Source organism: Mycetomoellerius zeteki, unplaced genomic scaffold (genome assembly GCF_001594055.1).
Source record: "Mycetomoellerius zeteki isolate Tzet28-1 unplaced genomic scaffold, Tzet1.0 scaffold168, whole genome shotgun sequence".
Taxonomy (NCBI): domain Eukaryota; kingdom Metazoa; phylum Arthropoda; class Insecta; order Hymenoptera; family Formicidae; genus Mycetomoellerius; species Mycetomoellerius zeteki.
In genome coordinates this window covers 605272-622649 of record NW_017256633.1, presented here as the reverse complement: position 1 = coordinate 622649, position 17378 = coordinate 605272, and the positions used below count along the sequence as shown (strand labels likewise).

Sequence of the window (17378 nt, the reverse complement as noted above, 5' to 3'; positions counted from 1 at the left end):
TCGCGGATGCGCTAAGCGAGATTGTCTCTGTCAAACGAATCGACGATGAAGGAAGGGAAGAGGCGGACACCGAAAGGACGGGAAGTAGGGAGAGGAGAGAGCTCTCATCGCTCTCGCGAACGAGTTTATAGAATCAATACGCGGGATGCCATGAAACAGGGATGGGAGCCATGGGGGATACCGCGGCGGCGGGAGTGCGCGAACGCGAGAAAGGACGAAAGGAGGACGTAACTGCGCGAGATAGGGGAGCAATGGTAGTAGACGGAAACCTCTTCTCATCAGCCGACGGATTCGTCTTATCTCGCGTAGTGACTATATGTCGGCGTAACGGATTCCGAGATTCGCTCTGACGACGTTTTCCTTGAGAATTTCGCCGCGCACAGCGCTTTGTGCTTTAAACTTTAATTCCCTTGATGTTTTGCGTTTTATTCGCATTGCTTGCGATACGTATAGTAGGATTGTACTTTAGACGTTGTCTTAATAGGGTAAAAATTCGTAATGTATCGTTATATCGCGTGAGAGATTCTGCGATAGATATCTTATCTAAGATAGATATTTTATACACTGAAAGAAAGTCTCGTTGCATTAATTGGAATTCAGGTAGATTCAATCAGAAGGGTACAAATCAGACACTTATAGTTAAATATATCAACCTTGCAGTCGAGATAATAAAAAATTCAATTATAATAATCAGAATTCTGATACATATGATTAGAATTCATTTTGTTTGTACTTTTTGTTAGTAAAGCCAGAACATTTTTTTCATGTAAATTCAATGTAAATATCTTCATAATAACAGCCAAGGCTATGAATAATTGGTAAATACTAATTAGATCTCGTACTGCGATCTCAAGACTCGGAAATTTAAAAGACTCAGAAAAAAAAAAGAATTGGCAGACTGTATTCCCTCCATAGAACGCTCTGAGGACAGACATTTATCATATGGATAATACGCATAAAACCAGTAACATGAAAATAAGAACAGCAAATTGAATATTTTTCTCTTTTGGAACTCGTTATCTCGGAATATCAAGTTATTTGATAACGAAAATGCTTGCTATTTTGTAATATTAATTATGAGTTTATTAATAGGATGCTGAGGATATGCTGCTCCCCATGCATATGAAACTTAGATATTCATCCAACGGCATCAGTATCTATCAATATTCCGCGGTTGTGGAGAAGCACACGTGTCTGCCGCAATACGAAAGTCGTAATGTTTCGATCCGTGATATCGTGCGTTATTTTACGGCCCATTGAAAAGCGTAACACGCGTAGCTTTCTTAATCGTAGATTGTTACGCTTTTATAATTGGCACTTAAACGCGGCTGGCGTGCAATATTGCCGTGTGCAGCGTGCGTTTAGTTGCACGCGTGTACATCCGCGAGTAATATATTGATAATTGCGTAAAATTATTGCAGAATCCTTGCCTCTAATTTTTACGAATTTATTAGTTCATACGAGTACAATTTCGACTGATGATTATTTCTTCAGCATCTCGTAATTCTCAATATCAGAATTCATTCATCAATTACTTTGTGAAAAATTTTCTATAAAAAAATTTTTTACCATGTTCGTACAATGTTGAAGAAGTATTTGAAAGTAGTTGTGTATACGCGTATATAGATAAGAATCATAGTTGTCGGTGTTTTTACTCTATCATTCTATACGCGAACAGTCGATCGCGCGGGTGAGTTCCGCTGTAATTGAGACTGATGAGCTGAAGGACGAAGGGATGCTCCCTCGTGCGTATTGGTTTAGTCCTGGCGAAGCCCCAAGAATGCTATTTGTCGCACGAGACGGCGGGACGCGCGGACGTCATAGTTTTGCATCTTTATCGGCATAAATTGCAGTCCGGCCGGTCAATCGTTCGTGGAATTTCAACGCCGTGGCGTAATTTGGCGCACGCGACCATCACTGCCAGCAGTTGGATGACGAATGATACGACAGGGTGTAGCTCGGAATGCCATAAACGTCTGACTGCCGGGAATTTTGAGTATTTTGACGATGGAATCCTTTCCGTTCATATTGCGGTGTTTTTCTTTTTTTTTTTTAAAGAGAAACTTCAAGTGAGATTATGACATTCAAGTGATAAAACATTCAGAAACTAGAGAAAAAAATATTTCTTTAATGGTCATAATTTCTTGAAGAATTTATACACGCAAAGATACAAGGAACAGTAATATGCTTAATTTTTTGCATAACAATGTTCTCTCAATTATTTCGTTACACTTCCTTGTATACATATTATTACATATGTCACATAATTCAAACTCTGCTCTTATTCTCGCAATTGGAAAAAACACATACACATAATATATGTTGTTGTAGATTAAGTAGCAATGAAATAAAAATGAACAATTTTCAAGATTGATGTTTTTTTCGAAACGCCGCTTGTAATTTTAATATTATTATATGTAGTGAAAAAATTATAAAGATATTTGAGAAAAAAGATTCTGTATATCTCTAAATTATATTTATTTTAATAGTACAAGTATAAATTTTAATGACATTTTAATTAAAAGTGAAATAAAATATTTTTTACATCATATAAATAGCTATATGAGGTATAAATATGTTATAATTTATTTTATATAATTTTTATGTATCTTTTATATTTTTATTTTTTATCAAGTTCACTATAGTTTTTGTTTTTCTTTTTTTTTCAATGGGATTTCTTCCTCTCTCTTCCTTTGATCTTTTTCATAGGATATAGTTAAGCAGGAAGCATGTGCTCCTGACGATTCAAATCGATGGACCGATTCGACGGGCATTACAATATAATAAGAATCAGATTAGCATTGAATGGAGTAAGTAATACGATGAATTGTCGAAAAAATACCCTATAAGATTCCTATAAGTCTCACAATGTGCAAAATAACCTTTATTTTTAAAAAAGTAAGCACCGTAGAAAGCGTTATTTACATCGTAAATATATGAATAAATATTACTTTAAATTTTAAGCGATGCCATTCTAAATTATATCTAAAAATTGTACCAATTGTTTTTAAAAGGTAATCGTTATGAAATCGACGCATAACTTTAAATTATATATATTTTTAATTTATATCGTATATCGAATAGCACATAGATAGAGATAAAAAAAATATTTTGTCAAGAATGATACGGATCTACGTTTTTAGAGCACCCTGTAGAGGAGACAATTATAGGCGCTATTGCATTAACTTGATGGACTGTGTCGAACCCACAGCGACACAGGGTATCAAATTAGAGCCACCTTGCTGTCGCGCCCCCTAATGCGTCGCATACGTCGCATACGTCGCAAGATTTGGGGTGCAACACTACGATTATTGCTACCTTAATACAGGCGTGCTCGTATAATCGGTTAAACCAGTGACCGGTGACCCTGTGTGACTGTGCTCAGTCGTAACAATAGTCTGAAGCGTCGACGTCGGACCACCCGCAGTTCGCCATTAAAGCTTCTGAAAAGAAGAGAAATAAAGACGAAGATATACACACACACACACACACACACACACACACACACACACACACATTTACATATATATATATATAATGGTGGAGACCCACTGCGAGATGGGACTAAGGGCCGAGAGCAAGGTGAAAGAAAGGTGGGAGGGAGAACCAAGGACACCCGTTAGAGTCTTCGAAAATCGAAACGAAGGGTAAAGGCGAGCAGGGAATTAAGAAGGTGAACGCCGACGACGATGAAGACACGACGACGACGACGACGTCGACGACTAGATGTAATATGAAACTCCGTGGCGCCAAAGAGACCACTCCTAAGCCGCTGCACTAATAATATCCCCCATTGTGCTACCATTAGCCGCGTAACGTGCCTCCACGTTCCTTCTCTTTTCTCACACCTGCGTTCCTCTTTCTTGCTCTCTTTTCCACTCTTTTTTTTTTTCTCTTTGCTCGTGTTTTACAGTGTGCCTTTACAACGCGTCTTGTGACGACATTATACACCGACTAACTGACGTCTGTCTGCGATAATGTCTTAGAGATGCCTGGTTAAACCCGCGGCCTTCTTTCATTTACCTCTTAATCTCTCACGGGGTGATTAAGACGAAAGTAAAAGATGATTGAAAGATTTCTTTCAGAAACATTTATCCCGCTCATATAAGTTTTTTAAGACTACAAACCACACACTGTGTATTCAGATCCAATATTATATTTATACGATCGTGACGACTCCTTGTGTCTTTCCAGTCTATCAGTGAAAATTGAGATGGATTGAACCTTTAAAGGGTTTCTATATACAGGCTTGCGATAATCTCTCTCAGCATGCAGAACATAATCTGTAGCATTAACCATAATGGATCTGTATTAGTTTCCTGAATTGCTCGTGTCACGCAAGGATCGATATCGATCAATGCCGCGTTGTTTCTTTTTTAATTTTAACGTCGCGATAAAAAGGATAGCATGTCGATAGCATGTTTACATTGTAGGAGAATTTATATGCGCGATGCAGCGACATACTAAATAAATTAGCGCTTATCATGCACTCTGCTCTTGCAGGGTAATCCGTACGGGCTGAAGGACGCGACGGGGATGGGCATGACGGCGGACATGGGTGCTGCTTGGGGCACGGCCGCCCTTCAACCTGCCGCCACGGGTTACTACCCTTACGATCCAACCCTGGCCGCCTACGGGTAAGTTTATCGCCAGGTTTCATGGTCTCTCGACTCCATTAGATTAAACTACCTCGAGAGAGAGAGAGAGAGAGAGAGAGAGAGAGAGAGAGAGAGAGAGAGAAAGAGAGAGAGAGCCGAGCCACCTCTCCTCTTACCCCTGTCCCGTTACCTCCGCGAGCCGCCATTAAAACAAGAGTCACGATCCCGTCGTACTTGCCACGTATATTCCCCGCTGGAAACGTTTCCGCGCGACGACGGTTATCGTTATTGCGAATTCGTAATATCTCCCCCTTAGTCGCGCACCTGGAGAAGCACACCGTTTGTGGCGTATGGACCGTTAAAATCGCGCTGGTCGTATCGGCGAGATATGAAGAACCGTAGCGCTATTCGTCGTCGATAGAACTACCACTGCCGGCGTAGAGTAATTTTTATGTTATAATATGATACGTTAGATATATGTATCCAATTTAAACGTCCAGCTTTAATCTCGTTTCGAAGATAAACAGATATAGCTCGTTTGCACAAGTTGATCGCGTGTAACAACATTAATATGATAGCGTCCGATGTAATCGTCATCGATCGACTTGACATTCGGCCGAAGTAGTTGCCGCGATTTCCGAATTCTGTCGAACTCGAAGGGGGTTGAAGGTATCGGCGCTCGAGTTAGGCCAAACACGACGGACGGCTACAAAATGGCTGTAGGCAGCCGAGTGGGCGTATATAATGGAGGCTTCTAGGTTGGACGTGTGTACATACGTATACTGGCGTACACACATACACATATCGCCACATCGCGAGCATAGGGAGAGCAGTAGGTCTCTCTTCGTAGGAGAGCAAGTGAGTGAGTGAGTTTATTGATTGGCTTCCTCCCCGGGGTTGGCTCGCCCGTTCGCCAGGCCTCTCTCTGCTCTACTCACCACTCTACTCTCGTCTCCGTGTACTCTCTCGCTCTACTCTCATCTCTATCTTTCCCTTTTCGCGGCTCTAAATCCCTCTCTATCTTTCCCTCTCTTCTTCTCACCCGTTCCTCTCGCACTTCCTCGCGTACGTCTACTCCCTTTCGACTACTTCCTCGGCCACCTCCGTATCCTCCGGACGAGTCGGCTCCCACAGGTGCTTTACTTGCTTCGCTTAGCAACCCTCGTGGCCGCCTGGTGAATACACACACGTACACATACGTTCATGCTCGACGTTCAGGAATAGGCAAGCGCGCTGTGACTCACGCAACGGGAGGCTTCTCCCTCCCTCTTCCAGAGCCACCCTTTCGGGTGGTTGTATAGTCTGCATGTGCTCGGCGGCGGCAACGGGAGCAACGGTGGAGGTGGCGGTGGCGGTGGTGGCAGCGGCGCCTACCAGAGAAACTCCGACGGTAGGCATTGTTTATCGTGGAATTCAGTGCCCTTACTGCCTCGCTCTCTCACCACCTCTCCTGGACAAGCCTCTATTAATTTACTTGCTTAATAATACGACGGCCGCTCTCTCGCTCGTTTCTCCCTCATCTCCGCCCCGGTCGCTCTCTTCCCTTAACGGGTTACTACGAGCCCCGTCACTTTCGATGCCGTCAGACCGCTATTGTTTTACTGGCAGCGTTGAAAGTTGCAGACTACGTTGTATAACGACACAAGGAGGGAGTGCTCCGCGCGAGGGTGTAAATTGAAGCGACTCGATTGGGACGCTCTGACGCGAACGCTCTGATTACAGGAAATGAGAAATATGTCGTTACCGACACGAAAGGGTTCCTTTGAGGACACTTTGAACAGGCAGAAGTGTCTCTTTTTTCCTGTTGTCTTTACGTAAATTGATTGATTTCTCTGTTTTTCTTTGTTCGCGCCGTTGCACACTCCCGCGAATCTTACTGCCTTGTTATTCGTTATTGGACGATATAGATGAATATGTCTGTTTGCTCTTTGTGTATTAAGACAACATTTTAAATTGTTATTGAATGGAAATGTAAATATCGAAATAGCTGTCGTGTAGCTTTCGATAACAAAATGTTAATGCAATATGATATAAGAAATATATATATATGAAATTAAATTTTTTTCTTTCTCATATATTTAGATCGATAATTATACATAATATATGATAATTATATATATTTAGACTGATATAATATAAATCTTGTACATATTTAACGATGCTATAATTGCGCGGCAGCTCTTTTTATCCATTAAAAGGACACTATGTCAGCAAATGCTGCAGTGATGCTATCTTAATTTTAACCCGATCGGGAGATACCGCTTTTTATTATCAGTGATCGCTTATAGACATTGACTGTACCGGCATTATAGAAACGTGCGGCCTTTTTCTCTTTGATGATTATCTTTGATTTCCCGTAACCGGTTACTTATTCGTGTCTTTTCTATCGTCTGGAAATTCCTGAAGCTACATCTAATACTAAAAAAAAAATCACCTGATATATCGACGTATAAAGCACGTATGAGAACGTGCACATTTTACTGATCGACAAAGTAAAAAAAACGCCCAGATTCTCTTCGCGCCATCTTAAAAATAAAATATCGAGGCTCAGACGTATAGTTCAATAATTTCATTGATTATCGTAATTGCTACTATCCATGATTGTCTTGGAATAATGAATAAGAAAAAGGTTGCAAAATTGGTGATTAGAAATAGACAGCATATCATTGTATTGTACGACGTAGCGATTGCGCGAGTATAAGGGGCGGATCTTGTCGATGGCAGTACGGAGCAAACGCAGCCGTAAGCTATACACAATTGCACAGAAGAGAAGGTGTTTGTATGTGTATGTATGTATGTGTGTGTGTGTGTGTGTGAGAGAGAGAGAGGGGGGGAGGGAGAGGGGAGAGAGAGAGAGAGAGAGAGATATGCAGTAGGTTGGCTGGTTAGTCGGTAGGAAACGTTTGCACATCCAAACCCGGGCGTAACTATTGAAGGTACCTCTATATATACGCAGCTATACCAGGCTGGAGGACGTAATTACGCGCGTTCTGCCAATATTGGTTAACCTTTCGAGGTTGACGCCACCATATGCAAAGCCTCTAATGAGTCGCTCGAGTGCTGCCAGTGTCTAGCATTACGCGCTTCTCTATACACCCTTTCGAATTGTTATTATCTCCCTTAGTGGAGGAATTTCTATCGTTTCGATCCCTATCGTTTCAACCTTCCTCTGAGCCTGCCGACAATTTCGTTTCACGTATACGATACGTTTCTCTTCGTCCTTTCATTCCCCGGAACGATACCGCGCTTCTAAATTGACGTTACACTCCAATCTGTGCAGAAATACGCGCGGCAATGCTATAACTCCGAGTTCATTTTGTTATTGCACGAAATCCATTTGCCGAATCCGATATCGGATAACGTCGACATTTGATTATCGGCCTTTTGACGGGCGATTAACTGACAATAAAAAAGATATTCGTTCCTATTTGTTTACTGTTAGTGTCAGATTAAAGATTTTTAAATCGCTGAAGATATAATTTTTAAATAAGTCACTCTAAATGCCAGCTTGAATTAACGTTGAAATTCACACGAGATACATTTGATATTTGCACGTTTATTGGCAAATTACATATTAAAAATCTATATACGTTTGCTCTTCAAGGACGCTCGTCGCACGATTTTGCTTTAGCATCGACAAAGAGTCGATAAGAACGTGTCGGAGAAGTTTATGATAGCAGATAGCGCCATTCACTCGCAATCTACTAGTCCGTGAGCTGTCACACTATAAGCATAACACTTAGATCTTTATACATTCGGCGTTTACATTCCTTTAGCATATATAAACTCATATTTATGAAAACTCAAATACGCTTATTATGCATACTAGCTTGTTGTTCCGATTTCAAGACATATCACGAAATCCGATCACGATACTCGTGAAGAGAAATGTAACGTCTTCTTTCTTTTCTGTATTGGACATTCGCTTGCGCGATTTTAATTCACGGTAAAATTTAAAACTTGACATTTTCGGAATACCGATAGCTTCATAACTCGAGTGCGAATAACGGTAGGATTTTTCGCGGACCAATCGCGTTGAGACGTGCTACAAGGAAGAAAGGAGATTGGACTGGTCGTCGCACATTCGCCAAGTTTTTACCTTGCTTCCATTCGTCGTCGCATCTACATCGTCGCATATACAAGACGTGATCACATCCGAGCGATTCTCTCCCGGCACGCAACGGTACACTTAGTATGTAAATGCTGATGCGGACTCGTTGTGTATGTAGATAATTGCGTGGCGTAGCACACCGGCGCGGCCTGGAGTGTGGGAGGCAGTCGAAATTGCGCATATTAACGAAGGGGGCGAACTTTGATTATATCTGCAAGCTTGTATCGTCGTTCGCTGTCGATTCCTGACGAGTCTGCGATTCAAAATACGGACAGTTACCTTCTTCCGCGAATTTGTTAACTTTCTGATTTTTAACATTGTCTGATCGCGTCAGATTGGACGTGCAAAACTAGAATTCCTATAGTAAGTTCTTATTATAGATTCTTATTATGAATTCTTGTTAAAGCAATTCTATGCAAAACCTGTGTTATATGATGCTTTGTAATGCTGATAATCCAGAAAATATTAGAGAACCTTTCGGATTTCCCGAAGAAAGGACATATCCGCAATGGAATTAACAATTTTCCGTCATAATATGGTTCATTGTTTCGTCCTTTCGCGAATGCTGCCATATGCTGCCATATGGTCGCAACTGCATCAACGGCGGACGCGGAAGCCTATCAAAATCGATAGGACTCTTTCGAGGACATGGCCGCTTTCTTGCGGTAGCAGCAGGCGAAAGGAGGAACACGGCCGAAGGAGAACGAAGAAAGAAAGAAAAAAAAAGAAACGTAGAAGTCGAGGAGAGGCTCGTTTTACTGGCGACGTATCCCGGCGGCCGCCTTTCCCTTGTACGAGGGAGTTTAATAGAGGGTGAAACGTCCTCCACCTTCTTCGAGTCAGCCTCCTGCGGATTGCCATTTCCATCCCCATCGACGCGGTCATCTCGGCAATCTCGGATGCGGATCGCAGTGGTAAACGGAGGGTGGTACAGGGAGTGGATTGCACAGCCTTGTGCTCGTTGAGTGAAAGCGAGAATCTAATAATTCGCCGTTCATTCGATTTACCTCGATTTCCGCTTTTCTCTTTCTTGCTCTTCGGCTTCCTCTCCGCGTGCATCAAACGATTTCTTTAATCTGACCGCCGCCCGACGTGCACTCGTCTAATTCGATTACATAAAGTGGAAATGGATACCTCTCTCTGACAACGAGTTTATTTTTAACAGCGCCACAACGAAAATAAAGAATCCGCGATTGATGATTATTTCCGTATACAATGTTGGAGGAAGTTGTCATAAATCGAATACAGGAATGTATAATATTTGATCGATGTTGCGGTTCATCAAGAATATTTGTTTACATTACTCGGATACAGTTGTAAATTTAAATCTATTCTCACAAAATTTGTAGAATACTCATAAACAGCTGAGAATATTATTTCGAAAATTTATTGATTATCAATATTGATCTTTTAATCGTCGTCACTCGATAGTCGATATTACGAAATTTTCATTTATCCCACCGGCGGGCAACAGCAGCAGGTATCTCGTCAGGATGTGTTCCGCTCGAGGCAAAACATTGTTACTAACCACTACCATCGCCGCTATCGCGAACCACTGCGCCTCTTCCATCGTTTCACAGCCGATGGATCGTCGATAGGTATTTTAGCCTGTAGTATATAACAGTATCCACCTATAACATACTCGTGCACCCGGGTTCTTCGTAAGGGAGACAGGGAGGAATGGAAGAGAGACGCGAGAGGAGTAGACGAGACTGAGCGAGCAAGCATGAGGGGGTGAGCAAGAGGGGATCGATCGAATCGCCATTACGGCGAGTGAGTGCCGGGGGTGCACGATGGAATCACGCCGCCGCTGGGGGTTTATTCCCCGTATATATTTGCCGGAGTATCACCCTCGACCCAGTAGGATGCTGCCCCCCTCTATCCCGGAGGGGTTTGATGTTCAGCAAGGCGGAGAGAAAGAGAAAAGGAGGGAGAGGTAGAGAAAGAGAAAAAGAGAAAGAAAGAGAGAAAGGCATGGATCTAGGAAAGCCGAGGGCTCGTGCAGAGCACTTCGGACTTGCCAAAATCTGCAGGGAATTCACACCCTCGACACGATACCACTTCACCAGTGGAGTGGCCTGTTTCGACAAATATGGAACAATAGTTACCTTTTGGCAAGCAAACGGAGAGTGTTGCTTAACGGCGATTACTCAATCGTTAATAATGCATTTGACGTTTATTGGCCAGATACAACTAGTAATTTGATTGTAATTTCTAAATTTTTTCACAAGAAATAAATACACGGAAAAAACGATTTTGCTGAAGTATTTAAAAATTTAGGTAGATACAGAGCTAAAAATAATTTTGTATTAGACAATTAAAATAATTATGTAGAAACTCGAGCGTGATAAACGATGCTGCAAAAGTTATAATATTGTAGCAACCAGTTTAAGTGTCCTATATATATTTTTCGATAATCCAATAAAATTTTCAGATCCGTATCTGGTTACATTTTTAGATAATAAAACTGTTTTTTCCGTGTATGTCCTAGATTATAATCGACCTCTATATATATAAAAAAATGTATATTATACATATCGATTAATTAGTAACTGGTAATAGGAACTAAGAGATTCGTGTGCAAATATTATCTACGGTTTACTGAGTTCTTTGCATCTCGATTTTTCTCATATTGCACTTCCTGTTTACAAGCCGCTGCTTACTCGAGCGTAATGCAATTTTTAAAGAATTTCAGGAGACGTCTCATTGTAAGCTATCTTTTTCGTTGTCTTTTTCAGGTACGGCGCTGGGTACGACCTGGCAGCGCGGCGGAAGAATGCCACGAGGGAGTCGACGGCAACCTTGAAGGCTTGGCTGAACGAACACAAGAAGAACCCGTATCCGACGAAAGGCGAGAAGATTATGCTGGCTATCATCACAAAAATGACGCTGACGCAAGTCTCCACTTGGTTCGCGAACGCGCGGAGACGCCTCAAAAAGGAAAACAAGATGACCTGGGAACCGAAGAACAAGACGGACGACGATGACGATGCGGTGCTCACCGATTCCGAAGATAATAAGGAAAAGGACGATCTCGCGTCGGATAACAGAGGCGACCGAGTCGGTGAAGATGCGAGGCGGGGCCTCGACGATACCGGTAAGCCTTTTTTCCTTTCCACGCATGATATCCGTTGCCCGACAGCGAGTCAGAATTCATTATTCAGTAAAACGCTGCCTGCAGATATGAGCCGTCACGTTTTCACGTTGCTATCTGCGAGAGCGATTTAGAAAATTGCTCGTAGTCGCGGGGCGTGCTGAAGTTAACACGCAAAATCTTAGTTTACGCCGCTAACAAGTCTACAAACTATGAAACGAAATGAAACGAGGGGCGTGTCTGCTAACGTCACTGCAAAAAAGAATGCCGGGAGAGTAATAATAATAATATTCAAAACGGCTAGCCGGCAACGTCTGCTTCGAGAAACAGTCTGAGAAAGACAGAAATTGCTGCGGCGCAGAATAATATTCGCGATAACTCGTCGTTGGTGGTATCAGAGAATTTCTATCGTTAGAAACGTTTGATTATCAATATTGCGAGAAGTATCAGTCAACTAGAGTTAGAATTGTTTCTTGACGGTAGGTCCAACGCGTGCAAGGCGAGCCGATCTCTTTGACTTCGGAATGTCGATGGCGTGTTTCCTTCGCGTGACTAGTTTCCCTGATATCGAATACCCATCAGCTGGCGTTTCTCGTATTGCGCAAGTATGTATTTCGTTCACAATGAATCGGACTTACGACTTAACTCCGGACGGTCAGCAGTTGTTTCTAAAGATTGCCTGAATCTTTTTGATGGAATTCATGTACCGTTTTTAGATATCTCTTGCAAATATATATCTCCGCTCCATGCTTCGACCGAAAGATCGATGATAGGGCTTTTAATCTTGTCGCTCGCGTACCTGTCGTTCCTCGAGAGCTTCTGTGGGTTGCCCATCAACCGTAAATTTTTACGGCTAACGATTCTGAAATACATAGCTGTAAAATTCGTTCGTTTCAGCATTCTATTCACCGCAAGCACGTCACACGCGTTTAGTCAGAGGCCCGAATACTACGATTCGTTTTCCAAATAATGATTCAATTATCAAAAATATTTGCATCCCGAGAACAATTCGCTCGTCGAGACGAATTTCTTCGCACAGCGACCGGAAACGGCCAGTTAGGAATTTGCGGCGAAACGGAGTGCGCGGTACGGAGTGGGTTCTACATCGCGGGGGCGGACATAATGGTTCACATGTGGGTAAACACAGTGACGGGTTGCGGGTTGCCGCGCGAAGAGATTAATGGCTCTCGGTTCGGTCCCCCGGTGAATCGGGCCGACGCCGCGCCGTACCGGTATTGGTATTGGACACCCCGTGCTGGACCGGGCTGCTTGCCCGTGAGCTTGCCGTGAGCGTGTAGGTGTATGTACGATGCGCGAGAAGCACAGATCTGTGAGAGAAGCACGTAATTGTATGCGTGTGCTCGTGCAAGAGGGAGAGGGTGCGCCCGGTCTGAGTAGCCATCCGTAGAACCATATCCACTCCGTGCCACGAAGTCCATATATATATGTACATATGTATATGTATGTATGTATATATATGTACATACACATATGTATATATATGTACATACATGTATATATATTGTGAATGTATATAGATACACATGAGAGAACGCTGGTTCGAGGTACGGTGATGTATCGGCGCCCGCGGCGAGACGAATGGTACGGACCCTCCTATGGCCACCATTACCCCACCGCACATTGGCCAATATCGGCTCTCTCTCTCTCTCTCTCTCTCTCGCGCGCGCGCGCGCGTGCTCTCCTTCTCCTTCATCCTGTCGTATGCTCTCGTCGTCTCGATCTCTCCTCTGATTCAGGACACCTAGATCCTGCTACGTCACGCGTCCTGCAATAGCTCGTAATTTCAAAGGACCGGCGCGAGCGGAGGAGAGCACTCCGACGATACACTGAGAAAGGCTGACGAGAACCGATGAGAAATTGATTCGTCGCACCGGTTCTTCCGTGTGAGGTCGCGTGAAAGCACAGACGTTGGCGTTTCTTACGTCTAAAATTTTCGTGGTTCTCTTCTTCCTATATAAATAGCGAGAACATGTATCGACACTTCGGTATGCGAACGGATATACACGTACATGTCTTCACTCGCTCTGTGCCGGTGACCTTTAGAAATTCAAAGGGGAGCTTTTGGCGCGCTCATGAATTTCTACGCCGAGCCGCTGAGGAAGATAGGTCACACAAACTGTCAGCCATCTATGCGGCGAGGGTTGAAATATTCGTATTCAAGTAGAATATGTATTCAAACTCTCAGGCTTTTGGAACCCGACTATTGTTACATAAGTTACACGGGCAAGTTTGGTCTGTCTTGTAAATCACCGAAATGTAACATTAGAATAGAAAAATTATTGTATGCTTGTAATTTGCGCGCGAGTAACGCTCTGACCGGGTAAAGTCAAGCCCAATACAATTTAGTTATTCAATTTGAACATAGAATCCACCCACACGGTATGAAGATTACGAGATTAACGTCTGATAAAAGAGGGTCAAAAGTTAAAGAGCCACTTGTGGACTCGACGGTAGTATCTATTTAGTTGGCCCATAAGAGAGAAGTTCCCTTTATAAGGGGGTGCGTGCGCCCTAAACCGAAACTCTCTTTTTCTCACCTCTCTCTCTCTCTCTCTCTCTCTCTCTCTCTCTCTCTCTCTCTCTCTCTTCATTTCTGTCTACGTCTCTCTTACGCTCAAGAGTGTAGCACGCCCTTCGTGCTTGGGAATTATCGCTTGACGACCCATCAAGTAAACCCTCTGCCGACACATTCGAACCTCTTAATGAAATTCTCACCCCTGACTGACTGCCTGGCTTGGCTCAGTGGCTGCCTGGCTGGCTGGCAGACGGTCGGGACGATCCATGGAGTGCCCCGAGAGACGACGAGACAGGGAGATCGGAGAAAAAGGAGATGGATACGGTTCATTCTCTCTCTTTCTATCTCTCGCTTATCCACTCACTCGCGCATCCTCCCCACTCATTGCCCCGAAGGGAAACTGAAATCTCTCGCGCCCCAAAGTGGTTGAAGGCTTCGCTCCCTTTTTTCACAGCATCTCTTACAGCTTAACTGTATAGGGGCGTAAGGAAAATATCCGCACTTTCCCGTCGCTCGACGACCCTCCATGACGATGGAATCCCGTTACGATGACTCGCGTTCTACGTCTCACTTTTGCGTATCAAATATTATAAACCATTAATGTCTATATTTTTCTCGTGTATATCCACTTTTACGGATCATCTTTAGCGAACGCTAGGCAATTTCATGCACAATATCTTTTATCTATTTTAACAATTTACAAGTTTTTCAATAAGTCATAAATTTCCTCGATTGTTTTCAGAACCAATGAGGCATGTGAAAGCGGAGCTTTTACAGCATGAGAAGGATCTCGACGATGAAGACGAGTTAGAACTTGAGGACGACCGCCGACGGAGCGAGCATCCCTTTCATCACACGATGCAGCATCACCATCATCATCATCAAGGTTATGGCAGTGAGGATCATCTGAAAGAAGAGGGTATCAAATCAGACTGTAGTGGGGGTGGTGTACCGATCCCTGCAACGAAACCCAAAATTTGGTCCCTAGCGGACACGGCGGCGTGTAAAACGCCGCCACCACCGTCGCATCCCCACCATCAGCAGTATCACCATTTACATCATCAGCAACATTATCCTCAACAACAGCAACATCACGTGCCCAATCAAGGACATCATCATCATTCGCAACAACCGTGGCTCGGTCCAGGAGGTGCGGGAGGTGGCGCCGGTGGCGGTGGTGGTGGCGGAGGTGGAGGAAACTTGGGAAGTTCGTTCGCTCTACCCTCCTCGGCGGGGATGAGCCCGTCGGCAGCAGCGACAGCACCTTACTCGGGTGCTACCGCGAGATACGGCGGCTTCCTTTCGTCCTCGTCCGGTGGCCAACTCCATTACAATCCTAACTCGTCGTCGGGCTCGAGCTCGAGTGCGTCCTCCTCAGCGGCGGCGGCGGCGGGGTTTCCAGAGGTTGGCACGGACACTCCACCCCAGACACCGCCCAATATGAAGGTGGCCACGCCGAACGGAGTGATCCAAGCACCACCGGGCGGTTACTGTCCTGGTGGCAACACCGCTAGTGCCGCAACTAATGGCAATCCTAATATCCCCTACGGCGCGAATCATCCCAGTAGCGGCGGTTATCTGTCGACGAGTTCAGGATCGACTAGCAGCGCCTCGTCCTTTAATTCTCGTCTACAGAGCTCACCGCATAAGGATTTCTCGTCAGTTGGCCAGAATTCTATTCTTCACCAGCATCAAACCACTGCCAGTTTGCCACCCACGGAAGCTACCACCGCATTTAAACCATTTTACAAAGGGTGAGTGGAATAACGGTCTGACGTTAAATTTTGTCGACTTTTTAATGTTGACTGGTGTTACTAAATTGTTTTACTTAAAAAACATATGAATCTTTATTCGGCATGTAACAAAAAAGAATCTCATAATAATAAAAAATTATAAAAAATGATTAAGAAAATGCATGTTTTGTTCCAGTTCGCAATCGATGGGTAGTGGCTTCGTCTCGCCAGTTTAAGAACCCGTACCAAGATCCGGAAAACGATAATCGTCTTTCCCAAAGTAAGTGACAGTATTGTATTATTTTATCGCTCGTCCATTCCTTTTGCTATGTCATTTCTCGTTCGTGTATGTCGAAAATTTTCTGCAGAAAAATAAAGTTAAAATTCTTCTTCAGTCTATAATATTATGGCCGCGTTAATATCACGTCGAGCGATGTTCGTAATTTACTTTCGACTGTAAAAGAAAGAAGCGCCGATGAGATGGGTAACGGAGAAGGGGACGGGTGGAAGGGGGAAAGAAGGTAAGTTGTCCGAAGCAACGGTACATGACCGGCTTATCGGCACAAAAATCGATACAACGATTCTCGCTTGCGCGAACGACGCGAAAGGCGCGCCGGTCGAACTGGTGTTGCGCCAAACTCGCGCACTACCAAGACACTACAGGAACAATCGATAAGAAATTAATATCCGGCGTGTCGATTGGTCGTTAAGCTGAGCGACTCGAGTTGAAATAATAATGGTATCGGACACACATTGAGTAGCGTGTGGGTAGTCCATGGTGATAGAGGCAACGATTGAGTAGAGAAAGAGAAAGAGAGAGACAGATAGAGAAATAGGGAGAAAGAGGCTATCGCCACCTCCTTGACAGTGACAAATGGACGGAGATTTCAATCAGTGAATGGAATCACCACTGGCTAACCGCGTCTTTCTCTTACCACACCAGTCAGCCGTAGGTTTTTATGTGTGTACGCGCACGTGTGCCTGTGTATACCGTGCGTGCCCGCGTGTGTTGGAACACTACACTCGGGCACACCTCAACCTGTCGCGCTGGTGACCGAACGGACGACTCCGGTCCAGTCTCGCATTTGGGTCTCACGAGCGAGATCTCCTTACTAACGGGCTTAACCCTAAGATGGATACCTCAAAGCGTCGTGAGAGAAGCCAACATATGGCTATAGTAGTGTTGCCGTAAACTTTCCGTAAATTATGTGTGTCGCGTCAAATAAACGATTCACATACAAATTTATTGCATGTATAAATTCTACACAAATCATTGCATCGTTCAAAAAGGTCTATGAATAAAAAG

The 17378-nt window shown here is 43.8% G+C and overlaps 1 protein-coding gene across 1 annotated transcript in view; it reads left to right on the top strand.

Moving 5' to 3' along the window:
* Positions 1–17378, top strand: part of LOC108721370 (homeobox protein caupolican) — a 45285-nt gene that overhangs the window by 17489 nt on the left and 10418 nt on the right. The window contains exons 3-6 of the mRNA XM_018445893.1: positions 4504–4637; positions 11448–11806; positions 15082–16093; positions 16269–16352. Coding sequence (XP_018301395.1) covers positions 4504–4637; positions 11448–11806; positions 15082–16093; positions 16269–16308 — 1545 coding nt within the window. The 3' untranslated portion in view covers positions 16309–16352. The remainder of the gene's footprint in view (positions 1–4503; positions 4638–11447; positions 11807–15081; positions 16094–16268; positions 16353–17378) is intronic.